Source organism: Loxodonta africana, chromosome 11 (genome assembly GCF_030014295.1).
Source record: "Loxodonta africana isolate mLoxAfr1 chromosome 11, mLoxAfr1.hap2, whole genome shotgun sequence".
In the NCBI taxonomy this organism is placed as follows: Eukaryota; Metazoa; Chordata; class Mammalia; order Proboscidea; family Elephantidae; genus Loxodonta; species Loxodonta africana.
The window spans coordinates 57,326,923-57,347,787 of record NC_087352.1 but is presented as its reverse complement, the minus strand read 5'-3'; the positions used below and the strand labels follow the sequence as shown (position 1 = coordinate 57,347,787).

Here is a 20,865-nt window from a genome sequence, read left to right as displayed (position 1 = left end):
CAAATGATCAAGCCACACTCAGCCCTTTATAGGCAAGACATGGGAGACTGAGAGAAAGGGCAACTGGCTTCTTCCCTTGCAATCCCAAGAATCATGTGTTTTCGGCACTTTTTGATTAGCATTTCTGTCACCGGAGGAACTGGTCTATGTTTACTCACTTATCAACCAAACGCCAAACTAGGAAAGACTTTGATGATCATCAGACCCAATCTTTTTTTTTTTTAATTTTGATTGTGCTTTAAGTGCAAGTTTGCAAATCAAGTCAGGCTCTCATACAAAAATTTATAAACACCTTGCTATATACTCCTAATTGCTTTCCCCCTAATGAGACAGTACATGCTTTCCCTCCACTCTCTCTTTTCTTGTCTATTCGGCCAGCTTCTGATCCCCTCTACCCTCTTATCTCCCCTTCAGACAGAAGATGCCAACATAGTCTCATGTGTCTACTTGTTCCAAAAAGCTCATTCTTCACCAGCATCGTCTATCCCATAGTCCAGTCCAATCCCTGTCTGAAGAGCTGGCTTTGGGAATGGTTCCTGTCTTGGGCTAACAGAAGGTCTGGGGACCATGACCTCCAGGGTCATTCTAGACTCAGTCAGGCCATTAAGTCTGGTCTTTTTTAGAATTTGGGGTCTGTATCCCACTGCTCTCCTGCTCCCTCAGGGGTTCTCTGTTGTGTTCCCTGTCAGGACAGTCGTCAGTTGTAGCCAGGCACCATCTAGTTCTTCTGGTCTCAGGCTAATGTAGCCTCTGGTTTATGTGGCCCTTTCTGCCTCTTGGGCTCATAATTACCTTGTGTCTTTGGTGTTCTTCATTCTCGTTTGTTCCAGGGAGGTTGAGACCAATTGATGCATCTTAGATGGCCACTTGCTAGCGTATAAGACCCCAGACACCACTCTCCAAAGTTGGATGCAGAATGTTTTCTTAATAGATTTTATGCCAATTGACTTAGATGTGCCCTGAAACCATGGTCCCCAAACCCCCACCCCTGCTACGCTGGCCTTTGAAGCATTTAGTTTATTCAGGAAACTGTTCTGCTTTTGGTTTAGTCCAGTTGTGCTGACCTGTCCTGTATTGTGTGCTGTCTTTCCCTTCACCTAAAATAGTTCTTATCTACTATTTAGTCAAAGCCCCTCCCTCTCCCCCCTCACCCCCCTCTCATAACCATCAAAGAATATTCTCTTCTCTATTTAAACTATTTCTTGAGTTCTTATAATGGTGGTCTCATACAATATTTGTCCTTTTGTAACTAATTTCACTCAGCATAATGTCTTCTAGATTTCTCCATGTTATGAAGTGTTTCATGGATTCATCATTGTTCTTTATCAATGTGTAATATTCCAATGTGTGAATATACCATAATTTATTTATCCATTCATCCATTGATGGGTGCCTTCGTTGCTTCCATCTTTTTGCTACTGTAAACAGTGCTGCAATGAACATGGGTGTGCATATATCTGTTAATGTAAAGGCTCTAATTTCTCTAGGATATATTCAAAGGAGTGGGATTGCAGGGTCTTATGGTAGTTCTATTTCTAGCTTTTTAAGGAAGCGCCAAATCGATTTCCAAAGTGGTTGTATCATTTATAAGTGTATAAGTGTTCCAGTCTCTCCACAACCTCTCCAACATTTATTATTTTGTGTTTTTTGGATTAATGCCAGCCTTGCTGGAGTGAGATGGAATCTTATTGTAGTTTTTATTTGCATTTCTCTAGTGGCTAATGATCATGAGCATTTCCTCATGTATCTGTTAGCTACCTGAAGGTCTTCTTTAGTGATCAGACCCAATCTTCATTAACTGATAGAACAGGAAATCAAAGGCCAAAGAGGCTATATTATTGAGATAAAGCTCAGATCTCCTCACCCCCACTGACCCAAGGCTGCCTGGTTCTCCTCCCCGTGTTGGCAATTCAGCATTCTTTCTGTCTTACCAGGTGGAGGAGTCCATGAAAAGCCAGATGGAGGAAATCTATGGATCTCATATGCCACTGAGTCAATCACTCGTAAGCCATCCTATACAGCAATGACTATTCTGAGCTCTCCAGCCCTCACTCTCTGAGGGTACCTGTCTAGATGTTAGGGTCCTTATCTTGCCACCTAGGATACTTGGGGAGAACTTCATGCCAATTCATACCACCCGGTCTCTGCCAAAAGAGGTGCATGCTTACTAACATAGCAACATCTTCCACTCATGCTCAATGTGTTACCTTCTAGTATGCAGATGAAATTCCGAAATTCTAGCTTTGAGATCTCACATGTTCCCTGGCACTGCACAGCTACCCTCTGCCCCACGTCCCAAGCCTAGGATTGAACCAATTCAATCACAGCATCATCGGTTTTACCTTACATTCTTCATCCAACAGGTCCAAGATACCCAGCTTAGCTTCTATGAGGTCAATACAAGGTTGGTTATCATAAAAGTCAATCAAGGTCCAAGGAATCTGCTCCTTCATGTATTCTTCTTGCTCCAGTTTGAATACATGCTACGATAAAAAGTTAAAGATATTAGTGAACTACATGCACACCTTAATATTAATCTTTGCTGAGCCTTCAACCACATGTATCCTAGAGGAAGATGGATATCAATCAGAAAAGGTCTGAGCACTAAGACATGGTTATCATGTAGAAAAGAAAAACTTAGGTGATTCTCATTCCCTACGTGAACCCTTCCCCAGGACATTCTAATAATCATCTGCATTGGCATACCCCAACCAATCATAAGAATTCCTATATCTGGCTTGCAGGTTGCTTAAGTACCCCAAAAGACCAGGCTCATGAGGAGTAGGGGTCAAAGCCAAGGTTAGGGCACTGTGTCCCCTCATCATAGCCCAATTCAAACCTACTCTTGAGGCACGGGGAATTGCCTCTTCAAGCTGGGGGATACCAAGGGAAGGTTAGGGCAGAGCTAGAGCCCACTGACCCCAGATGAGAGAGAAGTAGCCTGAGCAGTTGCTCCCAGGAAGAGAGAGGGGCTCTCCCACTCCAACACCCCCAGATCTGGAACGCCAGCCTACCGAGTTGAATTGCTGCTGGAGCTTTTCATTAGCATAGTTGATACAAAACTGCTCAAAGCTGTTTACCTCAAACGTCTCAAACCTGCAGAATGCAAAGAGGAGAGGACAAAGATAAGAAAGGCATCTTCTTTTACGTGGGAATCAATGGGACTTCAAGAAAACAGCCCTTACCCTCCACTTCCAGCCAGCTCCACCTTTAACTCCGGCACAGAATTCCCATTTTCTGTTCTTGTGCTCAAAGAGACCACCACTGCCAGTATCAGCACTAGGGAAAGCCCTAGTCCATTAGAAAAGTAAGATCTATATCTAGTTTCATAATTAGCAAAAACTACTGGCAATAAAAAAGTTTAGAAAAAAGAAAGTCACCAATAATTCTATCATTGATATTGACCACCAGTTATATTTTGGTAGACTTCCTATCAGTGGTTTTACACTTTTGAACAAAATTAGATTTATACGTAAAATTCTTCCTTCTATTCTGCAAACATTTCCCCGGTGTTACAGTTTTTCAAAGGCATCAGTTTTAATGTCTGCCTCGCCAACCATAGCATGGAACAGGGCTGCTGCTTATACAAGTGGGTATCGTACAAGGGGCCCAGGTGAGGGGACAAGCGGGGGCTGAAAAGCAGCTGGTGCTCCGCTGGCAAGCCTTGAGGGGGCCGTTCCACTCAGGGGGGACACCTTTTCCAAGTCACATGAAGGTTTCCGCTTGGGCTGGCAGTGGCCCCCATGCAGATGTATCACAACCTAACCAACCCCTATTGGGAGACATTTTGGTTCTTTGTCCAGTTTTTAGCTGCTGTTAACAATGTCGTGATAAACACTTTTGTATGTAAATCTTTGAATTTACGATTCTTTCCTTAGGATGCTGCCCTTGAAGGAGAATTACCACGTTGAAGAGTATGGTTTCTTAAAATACAGAAGCAAATTAACCTCCAGAAAGGTAGAACCAATGTATGTTATCACCCCCACCTCCACCCCCATCCCTGCCTCTCAAATGTAAGAATATGTCTTGTTCTCCTAATACTGGTCAATATGGTGTTTTTTTTTTTTTTTTTTTTTTTTTATCATCTTTACTGAGTTAGAACTTACACATAATCAATGCACCAATTTTAAGTGTAAACTTCACTGAGTTTTCGCCAAATTTTATACAGCATGTGACTACCACCACAATCCACATACAGAACATTTCCATCACCCCATAAAGTTCCCCTGCACTCCATTCAAGTCAATCCCCCTCACCCTTCACTGAGTGTACTGATGTATCACAGCTCTTTGGTCAACACTGTGTATTAACTTTAAAAAATCTTTGATTCACGACCACATATAAATGTTTTTGTTTTCATTTTAACTTCTTTGATCATTAACAGAGTTCCGCATTTTTCTGTATGTGTGTATTATACCTTTACTTTGTGAATCGTCTATAATCTTTGGTAAATTATTTGTTGAGTTTTAACTTTAAAAATTGACTTGTGCTCTTTATACTTTAGAATATCAACACTGCCGTTCACTGTTGAACTCAAAATTTCTGGGTTACAGCTGGAGCACTATGGGAGGGGAGCAGGTGGGAGCAGGGTCTCTCATGAGACATGGCACAGCACGAGGAGGCAGGGACCCTGCCCTGCAGGCCTTGAAGCTATGCTAAGGGCTGTGGGTTTTACCAGGGGGAACACGGAGCTTTTGAAGGATTTAAATTACAAAATAGCATAATCAGATTTGCATCTCAGAAACTGGCAAGAGGGTAGAGAAAAACTGTGATTAAGAGGAAGGTATGTAAGACTGAAGGCAGGCAGTTGAGTTGGGCATTTACCAGGCAGAACTGGCTAGACAGCAACTGGTACTGGTAACCCAGGCAAGAGCTAGTCAGGGCCTGACTTGAGCTGATAAGGGACAAGGAATGGAAGATTCTAAAGACATTAAGGAAGGTGGAAGTGACAGGGCTTCCAACAACCAGCGGTGTGCAGAGAAGATTCATTTGGGTAGCTGGATGGATATGGTATTGCTCACCAACCTGGGAACATTACAACAGCACCAACAGCTTCAGCCACAGCAAGCGGGGCCGCCTTGTATGTGGGGCAATGGCATCAGGCTGAGGGGGTAAGGAGTAGAAATCTAGGAGCAAGTGCCTTCTTCTCACTCACACAATGGCTAGAGAGGAAGCAGTGACCCTGTTAATGAGTGCTTCAGTGTTCAGCCCCAAATGCTTCATGAGCTTTCACTCATTTAATGGCACCACAATCCCAAGAGCTGCGGTCTACCATTAATCCCATCTTACAGTAGAAAAAACTGAGCTTAAATAACCTGCCCAAAGTCAGAGAACAAATAAGTAGAGGAGCCAGGATTAGAACACAAGGATCCTGTTTCCTGAACCCACAGTCTTAATTCAGGAGTAAAACTTTTATTAAAAATGAGGAAGAGATAACTAATGGAAGAGCTGTGGACAAGAGAGGTAACTTTCCAGAAGAGGTCAGCACATGGGGAGTGGGAGAGAAGCTGCCTTCTCTACAACCTCCACATCTCCACCCATCATTCTTCAATGTGGACGACGGAATTTTCTCAAGTCTTAAAAAGTGCCACGCAAGCCCTTCCAAATAGATTGTTGTTAGTTGCTGTCAAATTGGCTCCAACTTGTGGGAACCTTTGTATAACAGAATGAAATGTCAGTCCTGTGCCATCTTCATGATCACTGGTATGCTTGAGTCCACTGTTGCAGCTATTGTATAAATCCACTTTATTGAGGGTACCTTCGTTTTAGCTGACCCTCTACTTTATTAAACATAATGTCTAAATAGATTGTATTCCCTTATAACCACCCTCCAATAGAAACATTGGAGCTGCCCCTGGTGGGGGTTGGGAGTCGTGGTGGTGGAGAGCAGGACCAGCAATGGGGCCAAGGCAGTGTCCAGACAACATCAGATTTCTCCTCCTCCCCTGCTCTCCCCTGTGTAAAACATGGAAAAGTGGGAAATCATTTTGAGATCAAAGGAGTCAACTGCTTAGAGACAACCAGATTAAAGCACAACTTTTGGTCATGCCCATGTGGGAGAAATAATTCTGGGTTAATAAAATAAGATCAAAGAGGCATAAAGCCCAAGCTGAGATAAAGGAGGCCAGCCCTGTGCACTGCAGACCGGGTATAGGGAGGCACTGTGTCTGCCGGTCATTATGTTGGCCTGGGACCCTCCCAGCCAAGATGTTGGTCCTATAGACTCGGTCCAGTCACCTAGAACCTCATTCTCTTCCCCTCCCCTCCCCCCAAGAGAGGTTGCTGATGACAACCAAGCCCCAGGTGAAATTTAATTAATCAAACCTACAAGGAAGATAAAAGGTCCACCCTAGCAGTTGGCCAGATAATAGCAATTGGGTATGCTGGCAGAGCCTGTACCAAGCTCCACAGATAAAAGATTTAAATAGCTCCCACTTGTCATTTTTTAAAGCTTTATATTGGTAGCACTCCACAAAGAACATTTTCATTAATTTGAGATGGCCTCAAATTAGCTCATAATTTCCCTATTTCTAAGATATTATCTGGTAACAATTCCTCAGCCATCTAGTGTAATTACTGTAATGCCAGAGGCCCAGAGAGGAATGAGGGGCTTGGGGAGCTTGGAAAATATCTAAGATGACCGACCTCAGAAAGCGACACTCAAGGAGAGATAGGGTAACTTCTCCTTTACAGTGAAGTTATATTTGTACTAATTCATTCCATCAACAGAGATGCCTTTTTAAAATAAACACAGCAGATCAATTTATAGTTCACAACATTAAAATGTCACCAAGAAATTTATATACAAAGGGGATTGGCTTTCTCCTGTAAAATCAATGTGGGGAATACTTAGGCCAGAATCCTTGTGTGGGAGGAAGGTCAAAACAGAAGAATAAGACTGGATGCTAAGACTTGGGGTCTGTACCAGGACTTCAAATGGTTTGTTCTGGTTTGAACCCCTGCTGAGGATTTGCATTGCCACCTGAGATACACTGAATCAGAATCTAACCTTTTAACAAGATCCCCAGGTGATTCTTATATATAATAAATTTTGAGAACCACTGCTCTGCTAGTGGTTCTCAGAATTGGTCCCTGTCCTGGTCATCTAGTGTTGCTGTAACAGAAATACCACAAGTGGGTGGCTTTAAGGAAGGGAAATTTACGCTCTCACAGTCTAGCAGGCTGGAAGTCCAAATTCAGGGCATCAGCTTCAGAGGAAGGCTTTCTCTCTCTTTCGGCTCTGGAGGAAGGTCTTTGTCATCAATCTTCTCCTTGCGGAAGAGCTTTTCAGGCACAGGGACCTTGGGTCCAAAGGACGCACCCTGCTCCAGATGCTGCTTTCTTGGTGGTATGAGGTCCCCCTGTCTCTCTGCTTGCTTCTCTCTTTTATATCTCAAAAGAGATTGGCTTAAGACAGTATCTAATCTTGTAGATCTCATCTATATATAAAAAAAAAACTGCTGCTAATCCATTTAATTAACATCATAGTGGTAGGATTTACAACACACAGGGAAATCACATCAGCTGACAAAATGGTAGACAATCATACAATACTGGGAATCATGACCTAGCCAAGTTGGCAGATATTTCTGGTGGACACAATTTAATCTATGACAGTCCCTAACTAGTAGCATTAGCATCACCTGGGAACTTGTTAGAAATGCAAATTCTCAGCAGGGGTTCACCCTGAAAGAGCCTGTGAAGCCCTGGTCTGTACTCATGGTGGTACAATTATTACCTCTACTTCCAGCTCCTCCTATCTTAGAAATGTAGTGCAAAAGTACACAATTTTCTTTTCCTGCCACTTCAATTTAAAGAGGTAGTATGGGCTAGAAATGCTGCTAAAGAAAAGGTAGTGTCTGTCGGCAAATGAAATGGCAATAAAAAGTCAGCCAGTCACTTTGAGTTAATTATTAACCACCATGGACCTCTCGTTTCATGACCTGGAGATAGGAGAGAGAAAATGAAATGCTTTGAAGTACTTCCTCCTGAGTATAAGTCAAAGGAACTGGAATCTCTCAGCCCAGCCTCATCTCTCTATTTTAGAGGATATCACCATCATTCTACCAAATGCAAAATAAAAAGATATGGAATTTAGGTTAGATACAGAAGAGGACTTCCAGGGAATGTTGATTACTAAAAGTCATATATAAAACATAACTTGGAGAAATTTTCTCTAGACAAGCCTTTAAACAGGGTCACCATGCAGTGGGGTCAGAGAGATGGGTCAAACTTCCTCTCAAAGTCCCTTTCCATCCTGAAGCCCATGGAATCTCACAAGAGCACCTTGGGGTCTGTTAGACAGGCCAATTCTCCTGACTCTTTACTAAACAACCTTAGGATGTTGCCACATCTTAGAATGACAAGACTTTAATTCTGCACACATGCTCCTCTCTGTGCTGATACGTCCCCACCAAGACTTGTCCTCCAAGGCAAGCACAGTCCTAGGCACTTCTCACACTCTCAGGTCAAGAACAGTAATTCCTTTGGAGGACCTAAGTCCTTCAGTTTGTAGTGTGTCCAGTCCCTGGCTCCTCTTCATGCCTGCAACTCCATGTGGGACAGGAAAAGGCCTACTATATGGTAATCCTCTCCCAACCCATTGGTTGAAAGCCCCAAAAACTGTGAGGGCTGCAAAGAGTAGCCCATGGTCCCCGCCCAAAAGAAGATGGGAAGATGACAAGAAATTGGTATGTGAGATCCTCCCCAAGAAGTACAGATTTTATGTGCTATAGGCTCTTAAAAGAGGGTGAAGTCATGGGAATGCTGGCCTGGACAGAAAGAATACAGAATTTCATCATAAAAGTAGGCAGGGGTGTCTGGCTCCAAGCAGACTCCAAAAGGTCTGCTTCCGAGCAATTGTGGAAGGTTGAGCTTTGCTTTAGAGCACTCTGAGTTACAAGGCTCCCTGGGAGGCTGGGAGACTCCAGGGAGAACCCATTGACTTCCGGTGATCTGCTAAGTCTGAGATCCTTGGGACCAGCCATGCGTGCACACCCTGAAGAAGACATATCCAGGCATCTTCTGGGCTTCCCAGGACTGAGCCGCCATCCACAGGCTGGGGGGGTAAACGCAATCCTGAATTTTCTTTCTCCCTTTTCCATGAAACCTTTTCATACTAGTCAGAGAAAAGCTGGGCAGTCCTCCTTGAGTAATGAAATTGCAGCTGTAGGTCTATTTTGGAGAGTGAGATCAAGGAAACAAAACCAACCAAAGAAAAAGAGAACAATTTCCATCAAAATGATAAAGGTGAACGATGGCCTAAGAAGCTTACTTACAATACATCATTAAAGAGCGATGAATAGAGTGGGAAGCTAATTTAAAGATAGGAAATACCATAAAAGACACAAAAAGCAAAATTTCCTACCTGGGCATTGGGCATGGATTATACCCTGCCTTGCTCCATAAACATCCCAGGCCAACTCTTCTCAGCAAGATGGACTAGTCATAGCCAAAGTCCCCTGCTACCTCGGCATTTTGAAGGCCAAAGTCAAAGACAAATAAATGTGTATTTTTCCCCAAACGGAAGCCATTTATTTCTTGCTGCCTTGAGGAGAGGACTGCAATTAATCAAGCCTGCAGAGGCAGCTGCTGGTTAATGCAACATGAAAAGGAAACCCCAGCCAAAAGTCGCCTGGCTCTCACCTATTAATTTCCATCCCCTGCCTGGTAAGAAACACCTCGCAGGCAGCTTTGCAGATCCTTAGTTAAGAAGAAGCATTTGGCTTGGGTTGGCGAAAGTGCTCTGGGTGTTGCTTGCTTTTGCAATTTTTTTTCTTGGAATGGGGCAGGGGAGCAGGGTACAGGGAAGCCATCCTTACACCAGGCACTGGGAATCTGGAAAACTGCCAGGGATGGGGAGCAGGGGAGCCTGGGGGAAACGCCTCTGAGCTGCAGACTCACTGAAGTTTGGTGGAGGCAGCGTTGCCCATGCTAATTTACTTAGGATATCACAGCCTTTTCTATTCAATGAACTACCTACCAGTTGGGACACTATGACAAGGTGAGCCATGTGTGTACGGTGCTTGCTTATATATAGAAGTGTTTATTCACTCTGTAGCAGCATTTTAAACATTTATAGAAAAAGCTGAAGTGGTTCATCTACACCATGGAACTCTTCCCAGTTCAGTCTCTACAATGAGCTTGACTGGTGGGCCAATAATGTCCTAGACAGGCACTGCAGTTCATCTAGGGACAGTCACTCCAGTCGAAGAAATTAGTGCCACCTTGTCGGGAGTGAAGGGGGTGAAGGGGGAAGAGTAACCCTTATTTTCTAGCTTTGCACATTTCTAACCTAATTCATAGTGGAATAAATCTCCTTATTCTTTCTTTTAATGAATAAGGGTTCACTGTATTCAAAACACATCCCTACCAGTCCTTTTTATTCTCTCCACCTTCTATACACCACTCTTCTGGTCCCCAAAATTGAGGAGCAATAAGGATATCAAAGACATAATGTTGCCCCAAAGGCATCCTCTATGTGCACCCAGGCACCTCACACTGTCAGGTGAGAAACAATGACTGAGACTGTGGCTAGATGGTCTTCTCCCCTCTACAGTGTTTCATGGTCAGGGATATGGACAGAAAACTCACAAAAAAAAAAAAAAAGCTTAGGTGCTGTGATGTCATAGAGGGTGAAATGCTCTCTATAGACTCACTTCTTATAGTGATGAATAAAGCCGAAAGACTGCAATGAGTTAGAAATGGGAAGAAGGTGGCTAGAGACTAAGAGAGGTGGGGTCCCAAGTGTGATGTGCACTTCCAGATTATTTAAGGGATGGCCATGTTAAAAAACAAAACAACCGAGACAGATTCAGTGGGTTTCTGGAAGGTATCTGAAGTCCAAAGGAGACCAAGGTGGATAAAATACCGCGAGGGGAGAAAGGAAGACGAGAGTAAATAGTTCGCCCAGGTTATTCCAGATCCCACTAAATGTTCTTTGTCATTTTCTCCCAAGTTAAGAAATGTCACTGACCTGATGGATCAGAAATAACACGTCCAGGCTCAAGCCACCTGCTCTCCTATGATCCAATTTTTGGTTTTAATCTCCTAAGAGTTCATTACATAGCCCTGACCAGAAAGAGAACCTGGGTCAGTGAAAATTCAAACAATAAGTTCTGGGCAAACCAGAACCACTGAGGAGCGTGCATATACACACTTAGGGAACGTTTGAAAGAGCTTTCTTGGCAGCCAGGGGCCCAGGTTGGCTTCGCCAGAGTTTCTTTATCAGGTAGATTGCTAGCTAGCCAGGTAACTCTACACCTACCTTGTACCTAACTTGCTATCTCTACCTCTGCCCGTAGGGGGGAACTCAGCACTGCATTGGGTATATAGAACAATAATTGTGCATTAGGCATTATTCCTTTCCAGGCGGACGGTGGCTCACTTTTTACATATGACTGCTTTATGCCAGGGTTTTAAAAAGTAAATTAGCTCCTGAGAAAAAACAAGGAATTAAAAAGAGAGAGGGGGGAAAACAGAGCATAGCATGCCCTGCAGGAAGTATGAAGGATAGGAAAATTCCCCAGTGTGCGCATAAGTAGCCCAGAGGTGGGGCCCTTGCAGGGAGGAGCCATGAGTGCATTTTATCCAAATGGATCCTGCTCTCACTGAAAAGCTGTCAGATGTTCTCTAAGAAACCCACAGGTCATTCCGAGATGAGGGTGACACACACGTTAGGAGTTCTAGAAACAGGAGACTAAGTCGTAGGTATTCTTGCCCCATCCACTGACAACTACACCTTTTAGACCACAGACACGCCTTACCTACAGAGCCTCAGAGAAAACAAACTCAATTACAAAAATTAAATGGCAAACACAAGCACGAAATCCCCGTTTCCACGGGCCCAGCTGCCATCTGCAGACTCAGCAGCACTGGGAGCTCAACTCACAGAGACCTCCCATCCATGCACAGGCCGTGCCTGGGGATTCCTGGGAGGGGAGTTGCCAGTCTGTTTAAATGCAAGGCACTGCTAAGAAAAGATATGTACAGACTAGAACGGAGGCACAGTATTTTACATATCATTAACATTGAAGTCATAATATTTTTACATATTATTAACAAGAGACTGCACGTTCATCTTCTCAAACCAAAACCTCAGTAAACTTAGAATCTTGCACAGGTAGATTAAGGGAATCGGGCCAGGCACCACAGGTTTCTCTGGGTCATACTTCAGAAGGAAGCACTAAACCAATTGCCTGAAAATACTGATGGTAGAGGTAAGAAAAGCACAGAATTAATCACTGACAACTAGACAGTAAGTTCCCAGGGAGCACAGACTGTTCTATGCTCTCCCAAAACAACTTGAAGGGCTGAGCACAAAGTAGGCCCTCAACAGGCCGGAGGATAAGTGGCCTGCCCAGCGTCACTCCACCACAACGCTGAAGAGCCCTGGAAAAGACGTGTCTCCCGCTTCCTAGTCTAGGGCGATTCGCCACTGTTTGCTCCTCATCGGCTACGAGGTTTCTTCTTCACACCTTGTTTTTTCCTACTATCTTGATTGTGCTCCTATTCCCAAAGGTGCCCCCACCTTCCATGTTCTACAAAAAGAAAAGAAAACCCAAACCAATTGCTGTTGAGTTGATTCCAACTCCTGGTGACCCCATGTGTTTCAGAATAGAACTGAACTTCATAGGGTTTTCTCAATGGCTGTTCTCTTTCAGGAGTGGATTGCCAGGCCTTTCTTCCAAGGTGCCTCTGGGTGGATTCGAACCACCAACCTTCGAGTTAGTAACTGAGTGCTAAACTGTTTGGCCCCTCAGGGACTCCTTAAAATTCTGCCCACTCCTTAAAAGAGGTGTGCCCTCTTGTACCTTGAAACTTTTACAAAGCTAAGTGTCGGAATCTTCAGACTGACCCTTCTACAATTTCTATTTTCTCCTGTTACTTAACTCTTCCTTGTGACTGAAAACTCTTTAGCGTGTGCCTGAGACCCTTTTGATGCAGGAAATCAAGTTTCATTCTTCTTCTATTGCCTCCATGGCATGGGACATAGTTTGGTTTGAAACCCAATGCCCAGCCGCAGCATCAGAGTTGTAATTAGGACAGTGTACCTTTCCATGTGGAAGTGGCTGCTTCTAGAGCCTGGTGGCTCGGTGGTTAAGCGCTCGGCTGCTAACGGAAAGGATAGCAGTTCAAACCCACCAGCCGCACCACAGGAGACCAGTGTGGCAGTCTCCTTCCGTAAAGATTACAGCCTTGGAAACCCTGTGGGGCAGTTCTACTCCGTCCTATAGGGTTGCTATGAGTCAGAATCGACTCGATGGTGACAGGTATGATTTGGCTTTATGGATGCAGCATAAGGCGAGTCCCAGCTGAGTTTCAGCCCACTTAGCAGTGCTTTCACTAAGAGCAGCACCGTTCCTTTGACACTGCACTTCCATGGATCCAAACTTCTATTTTAAGACAGAAGCCATGACTTCTATAATTTAAAGACCCAGGAGGATTTAATCTATTATTAGCTTAAAGGAGAAAAGACATTGGTCAGAAAAAAAAAGTGCAAGGGAGGTTGCAACCCAGTTCATATAATTTCACACAATTCTAGAATGTTCTGGAAAGAACCTCGCAGAGACTCTGGCTCAAAATTTCCGTTTCAAGCTACAGAAAGCGAAGCCTAGGGAGGGGCTGGGGTTTGCAGAGCCATTCAGATAGCTGGTGACAGCACTGAGACAAAAACCCAATTTCCTGGGTTCAAGTACACTTTTTACCATGCCATGTTGCTTCTCCTTGCAAAAGTATGCTGTTATAAATAACCATCCTTTTGATTAAGCTGGAATTCTAGAAGGAAAAGAAACCTGAAGAATGACCACACACAGCCCAAATCTATACAGCACTGTGCAAAATCATGGCATTAAAATAACCACCCTGACTGATGATAGGGTCAGTGAAGTCTCATGATAGACTGAAATAAAACTTAATTGGGAGATACAAAACCTGCATTTAAGTTCTGTTTCTCACAGTAACTTCCAGTATGATGTTGGGCAATCATTTCCCTCTCTGAGCCTCAGTTTCCCGGTTGTAAAAATGAATGCCAGTAGGGTTTTTCAATGCGGGAACTACTGGCATTCTGACTGGGTAGTAATACCAGTTAACAGCTCGGCTGCTACCCAAAAGGTTGGAGGTTCCAGTCCACCCATAGGTGCCTGAGAAGAAAGTTCTGGCAATCTACTTGCGAAAAATCACGATTGAAAACCCTTTGGAACCGAGTTCTAATTCAACACACATGCGGTTACCATGAGTGAGAGATGACCTGACGGCAACCAGTTATTCCTCCCGGGGACTGTCCTGCATATTGTAGAACACCTCCACCCATGGCCTCAGGTCACAAGGATGCCAGTAGTGACCCCAGTCATTGTGACAACCAAAAATGCCTCCATACGTTTCAAACTCCCCTACAGGGGTGGTTTCACTCCTGGTTGAGAACCACCACGAACATCACCAAGGCCCTTGCTGGCTCTAAAATGCCAGCAGGAAGACACTAATGATCAACAGGAAGCTAGAAGACTGGGAGGATGGAGCGGCAGGCCTACCCGTAGATGTCCAGGACCCCGATGAAGGAGTGCTGCTTGAGGGAGGTGTGCAGGGCCTTGTTGATGTGCTCCACGATCCAGCTGAACAGCTGGGCGTAGATGTGCTTGGCCAGGGCGTTGCGTGCATTGACCACCTGCTGCAGGGACATGGTCTTGACGTAGGTCTCCGAGGTGGTGACCAGCTTGCGGTGGCACAGCCAGTGCCTCATCTGATCGTGCTCCACCCCTAGCAGTTGGCAGAAGTTGTTTAGGTGTTCGTCCTGGGGCTGGGGAAGACATGGGGGAGATGGGTTCAGGAGGGGTGTGGAGGGCAAACCCACCATCATACCCTCTTCCGCACTCCTGCCCAGAGAGAAAACAAGCCAAACCCAAGGCCTCCCAACACTCCAGGACCCCATTCCATCCTTGGCCGCTCCTCCAGCAGACTCACACGCTCTCACACCCGCTAAGTAGAGACAAGTACAGCCCAGAAACTGTTGCTCAGAGTGATCATTACACCTGCTAATGACCAAACGATCAGGGTTTAAAAAAAATCTCCACATTCCCATCTGTCCCCTCCTCATCACCAGGCTGCTGCTGTGTCATTGGTTAGAGAGTATTCCCCAAACAAAGGGAGCAGAATGAGAATGGACAGCTTCGGAACAGATAATCCATTGAGTGTAAGGAGCCGGAAGGCAGCAGCTGCAGACCAGAATGTACGCAGTCCCCATCTGCAGGGTTCCACATGTGGTGCTTACTTCTCACCCGTAAGGCAGTTCTAGTCCTCCTTCTTAGAGTTCTCTACCTACAAGCATCATATCTGACTAGCATCCTGTATGCCCAGAAATAAGCATGAGTTCCCACAGCTAGAAGGGACCATCGAAGGCATTTGGCCACTTCCCTCCCTGAAGCTTTGGGTTCCCCTTATGTAAAGCAATAGGATGGGATAGATCAGTGATTCTCTTCTGGATGAGAATCACCTGGAGAGGAGGGGAGTTCTTCAAATGACACATGACCCCAGTGGGGGTGCTCCTATGTGCTGAGGGCCAGAACTGACAATGCTTCCAAGCAGGCTTTCTTTCTTCTTAGCCTCAACGATTCTACAGAACACATAATTGCACTGAATTTATTAATATTTTTAAAGCATTTGCTGCTTGGGGAAAAAGTTAATGTGGAAAGCTAAGGCAAGTGGCAGAAATGTGGTACAAATATTGACCTGAAAAGATTATCAGTTAAAGTCAACACTTAACTGATAACATCATACATGTTTAGAGCTGGGAAGGAACTGGGAATTCCTCCAGTGTAAGCTCCTTCTCCGTACAGGTAAGGAAGCTGAGCCCCAGAGAGGTGAAATGATTCACCCAGACCCAAGGCACCCACCTGCCCCTCTCTCGGAGGTACATCTGTGTCTTATTCCTGTTTTACTCTAAGTACCAACCACATCACCTGGCCTTTGAACTACTGGATCACCAAATGACCCAGGGCGTCTTGTCCCATTACACCAACATCTGTAGGTCTCTTGGCTAATGCATGCTGCCCATTCAGCACCCCACAGAAAACCTGCTCATCCTCCAAAGTCCCTCTTGCCCCTTATTCGTCCTCTTGTCTGAATCTGCCTGGGAAAGCTGATAATCCAGCCATGAGCCTGCTGGAGAGCTTATTAACTCAGGCTGAAAGGGAGTCCTTCACAACGTGACATGCCACATTCTAATGGCCCTAAATTGCTTGTAGAACTCATTTTCTGATGAGGGTGTCTCGTAGGATTTAAATGAGGGCTTGGGCGATGAAAATCAACACAGATAACAATACCATTTCCCCCATAACAACATATTCCCAGGCCATTTTTTTTCTTACAGATATTCAAAATCCATTGCCCAAAACAAATGCAGTTATAAATAACAGAATGTCAGAGTAGGAAATAACCTCCGAAATCATCACAGCCAATGTTTCTCCAACAGTAGTTACAAAGGCTTTACATGATAAAGGGGGGCAGGGGATGGTACCAGGTTAAACAATGCTCAACTGGTTTATGTACCTTGAAAGGGATATTTACACAGTGAACTTATTTGACCAAAGAACACTTATTTTCCTAGGAAATTGCCTAGGGTTGAGGTTCCTGGGAAAACCTTTGGGAACTGTTCTAATCTAAGCCCCCTTATTTTTCAGATGAGGAAAATGAGGTTAAGTGAGACTCCTTAATCTCTGACCCAGCCCCCCAACCCAGCCTGGAGGAGAAACAGCTTCGTTTGGGGCGGGGGGTGTGTGTCAGAGGCCCCATCCTTTCACACTCACATAGCAGACAGGGGTCCACAGCTGCCTCTCCTGGCCTTTTTCCGTGCAGTCACCTTGGCTGGCCCTCCCCTCCCCCGAACGTAAAACCCTTTGTGGTAAAGGTAAGTTGTCTGGGGACTCAGAGGCAGCAGGTTCAGAGGCAGCAAGTGTCCAACCTGTTTATCTGACCTATTTCCAAGAAATTCTTAATTGCTAAGCACAGCGCCGCAGCTGGATTCCCTGACATTTAAGTGGGCTGCTAGTGGCAAACAGGCCAGCCCAAGGCCTGCCCGCGTGCTCCCTCCCCTCCCTGGTGCAATGAATGGAGAAAGGACCACAAGCATCCAAGCCAGGGAGAGGTTTGGAAACCTTCCCAGGGATAAGTTTCCCATCACTGTGGTGGGGCGTGGCTTGCTTCTCTATTATTACCCACTTCCAACTGTTGATTAAAGGCGCTAAATGAAACAGATTTAACACCATACAATTACATTTAAGCTTAATTAAATGATGCTAAATCCATTAAAAACAGCCAACTTCATAGGTAGCAGATTAGTTTTGCAGGCCCATATTGCCAAATCCAAGAAACAAATTGCCTCTGGTGTCCAAGTAGTTGCATCTCCAAGGTAACTCTGGCAGTCATGGAACACATTTTTGTGTTTTAATTAAAAATAAAAACTACCAAGCAGAAGGCATACTGCTTATGGACAGCCTTTCCAGCAGGAGGACCATCCTATGTGCCCAAGGAATAAACCAGAATTCATTTCCGAAGGGGGGCTCCCAGTAGCAACCATTTAATGAAGCATTTCTCGAGCATATACTATGTGCCCAGCACCTGTCTAGGCACTGATAGGGGACATCGGGCATGTGGGGACAGTCCCAGCCTAAGGGACTTACAGTCTAGTTGAAAAAGCAAGGCTGGCAGTGGTATAGGGGAAAGGACATTAGCTGGGTCCTGTCTTGGCTTTGACAAGAATTTTCTCTTTCTGAGCCTGAGTTTCCTCCCCCATATAGTACGAGGGTTGAAAGAGATGCTTAAGGTCCATTCTGCTCTAACAACAACGATGGTAATAGTCAACGATTCTATTTGCTCTGTGCTAAGGCTGTTCCACGCGACACAGGTAGTCCCCAACTGATGACGGGACTCCATTCCAACAACTCCGTCATAAACGTGTTCTGACGTTAAGTCGAATACCTCATTTTTTTTCTTAGTTTTCATTATTATTGCCTTTTATTATATCTTTATAAATAACATTTGAGAATGGTAACATCAGCAAATTAGGTACTGCAACACTGCAGGTATTATGTATTACTAATGATACGATGTACCAAAATAAACAAAAACGGACTGTCGTAAGTACGGTGCAGTGTAACTCAAATATGTCCTAAGTTGGGGATTACCTGTATTTCGTTTAATCTTCATGTCAGCACTCTGAGGTAGTAATATCATCTACACTCCACGGGTGAGAAAATGGGCTTTGAGAAAAAGGTTTGGTAACTTGCCCAAAGTCACAAATTCAGTAAGGGGCAGAACCAGGATTGGGGACCAGGCAGTCCTGACTCAGAGTTCTCACTTTGAATTAGACAACCTCTAACTGGAGAACAATGTAAGACTAGCCTAGACTACACATACTTGTGCTCAAAATTTTCTGTGGCTTTCTGCTATTTTTAAGAGAAAGGGGACACTTCACTGTGTGGTATCCAAACCCCTACCTGTGAAGACATCCACCCACCCTTCACCACCACCTACATCCAGTGGGCGCCAACGTGGGTCAGGTGCCACACGGGGGGCCAGGGGTAGAACAGTGAGCACGGCAGGCATGATCCTAGAGTTCAGTGGCGGAAACAAGCAATTTATATAGCACTTTACGGTTCGCGGAAACCCTGGTGGCGTAGTGGTTAAGTGCTACGGCTGCTAACCAAAGGGTCGGCAGTTTGAATCCACCAGGCACTCCTTGGAGGCTGTATGGGGCAGTTCTACTCTGTCCTATAGGGTCGCTATGAGTCAGAATCGACTCGACGGCACTGGTTTTGGTTACAGTTTGCTGTACTTTCACATCGATGCCTCACCAATACTCTGCCTTGTACTGTTAACATCGTGGCAAGGGTTGGCATTCATCTTGTCTATCCAGTTAGGCTGTAAGCTCCTTTGAGGTAGTCACCAGGTACAGTGCCCAATCCTCCTTCATATCCTTGCAGCATGAACCTCATCCAGAGCTTAGAAAGCATTCAATGGATTGATGACATTTTGCAGAATTCCGTGTACCTCCAGGTACTTGGAAAATCAACCCATCAGAAAGAATTTATTGAATAGCCACTAAATTCCCTGCCTTCAGTGATAGAAATTTGATGGCAGCTGATTTGCAAAGGATGGGTTCTGTTCAAAAATTATCAGCAAGTGAACAGAAACCATTACTGTAAAGAATGAATAACCTATGAGTGTCCTCTGAGTGTAAAGACACATTTAAGTTGTAGAAAATGGTAAGAACACAGTAAATTGTGTACAATTTATCTCTGGAGCTGGCGTGCAACTTACTGATATACTACAGGAATCACCATCACGTTCGGCCTCAATCTCCACATTTCCAAGGTGCAGGATAGAAGCAATTATCTTAAAAATGCTTATCTGATGGGACTCTCTCACTCCTGAAAAAAGAAGAATGAATGACACTCAATATCCTCGGTAGGAAAGAAAGGGCATTTTACCCTTTTTAAAGACTTCTTAAAAAATAAGGTTTGATTTTCCTTTCTGGGCCAGTGATTCCTAAAGTGATCCAGCCTTCTCACCCAGTAATTACCATTCACAGTAACAGCTCAGAGGGCAAAGGGGCTCCCTGGACTAAAAAGAAAATACCCTCACTCTGATTGCCCCGATCAAACCAGATGTGTCATGCTACCGTTTCAACTTCTCAAAGAGCAAAGGAGAGGCAGCAATCATGCAGGCTCATTTTAGACTTCATTTCAACCAAACACTTTATGGATGTTTTTATGGGTTTAATAAGAATGGTCATTTATCTGCAGTTGTTCTCCTCCCAACATAATATCCTGCAAACATCTGTGACACACATCCAAAGTGCCAACAGGGGAAGAAGAAGAGACACTTGACTCAGGAGAGCTGTTGCAGGGTCCAGACGGCCAGCTGGCTCTCAGCCAGTCCCAGATAGGGCTGTTGCTCACCATGCTGTATGTCCCTTCTCAGCTACAGACGTACAATGTCTATAAGACATTGGAACCACTGTAGCAGTAAACACCTAGGGTTAAATGTGTTATTTACTCACGTGGATTACCAAAGGCATGGATAATCCCTTAAAATTTATAGTTAGCTTTAAGGCGTTATCATTTCTTTTTAAATTATAAAATATTTCAGACTTAATAAAAGGTATGGAATAATGAACACAAGTAAGTCTTCCAATGAGTTTGAGAAATAACACAATTGTTTCCCCATATTTCTTCCCAGCTGCAGTTGCTTCTTTTTAAGGCAATACTTTATTCAGGCAAAAAATAAGTTAGTGACATCTGTTTAGATGGGTGGCAAAGGTATGTTATGCCAAGAATAAAAAAAATATAGCCAGGTAATCTACAAAATGGACAACCGAATCATAAACTACACAAAATTAACTCTAGACTTTAATAAAGTTAAATAACCACTACCATATAAGCCCAACAAGGGCAGAAATTTACTTTTTAAATTTTTATTATGAAAAATTTCACAATACACAAAGTAAAAAATACAAAACAAACAATATAGTGAATATCCACTGAGCAGGGACCTGGGTGTCATCATTGTATCCCCAGTGCCTAGAAGAGTGTCTGGTACACTGTAGGTGCTCAAAAACATGACTGATGGAATGACTGAATGAATGGCTGTTACATAGACTGCAATTCCTTGCAAACGTCTGCGTAAATATATGCATCATTCAAATACCTGGCTTTGTTTCAGTCTTTTCTTCAATTCTTTTATTGAATTCTAATAATCAAAAAAACAGCCAAAGGCCAAAGAATTTAGGCATATATTCTTGCTCAATGTAACCCAATATGACTGGCGAAAGAGGACAGGTTAAAGCCAGAGACTGGAACCCAGGACAAGACG

The 20,865-nt window shown here is 44.2% G+C and overlaps 1 protein-coding gene across 1 annotated transcript in view; it reads right to left on the bottom strand.

Moving 5' to 3' along the window:
- MYO5B (myosin VB) overlaps positions 1-20,865 on the bottom strand; it is a 398,883-nt gene that overhangs the window by 137,294 nt on the left and 240,724 nt on the right. Inside the window, exons 9-12 of the mRNA XM_010586735.3 lie at positions 19,312-19,421; positions 14,529-14,794; positions 3,015-3,096; positions 2,343-2,483 (exon numbers count right to left, since the gene is read on the bottom strand). Coding sequence (XP_010585037.2) covers positions 2,343-2,483; positions 3,015-3,096; positions 14,529-14,794; positions 19,312-19,421 — 599 coding nt within the window. The remainder of the gene's footprint in view (positions 1-2,342; positions 2,484-3,014; positions 3,097-14,528; positions 14,795-19,311; positions 19,422-20,865) is intronic.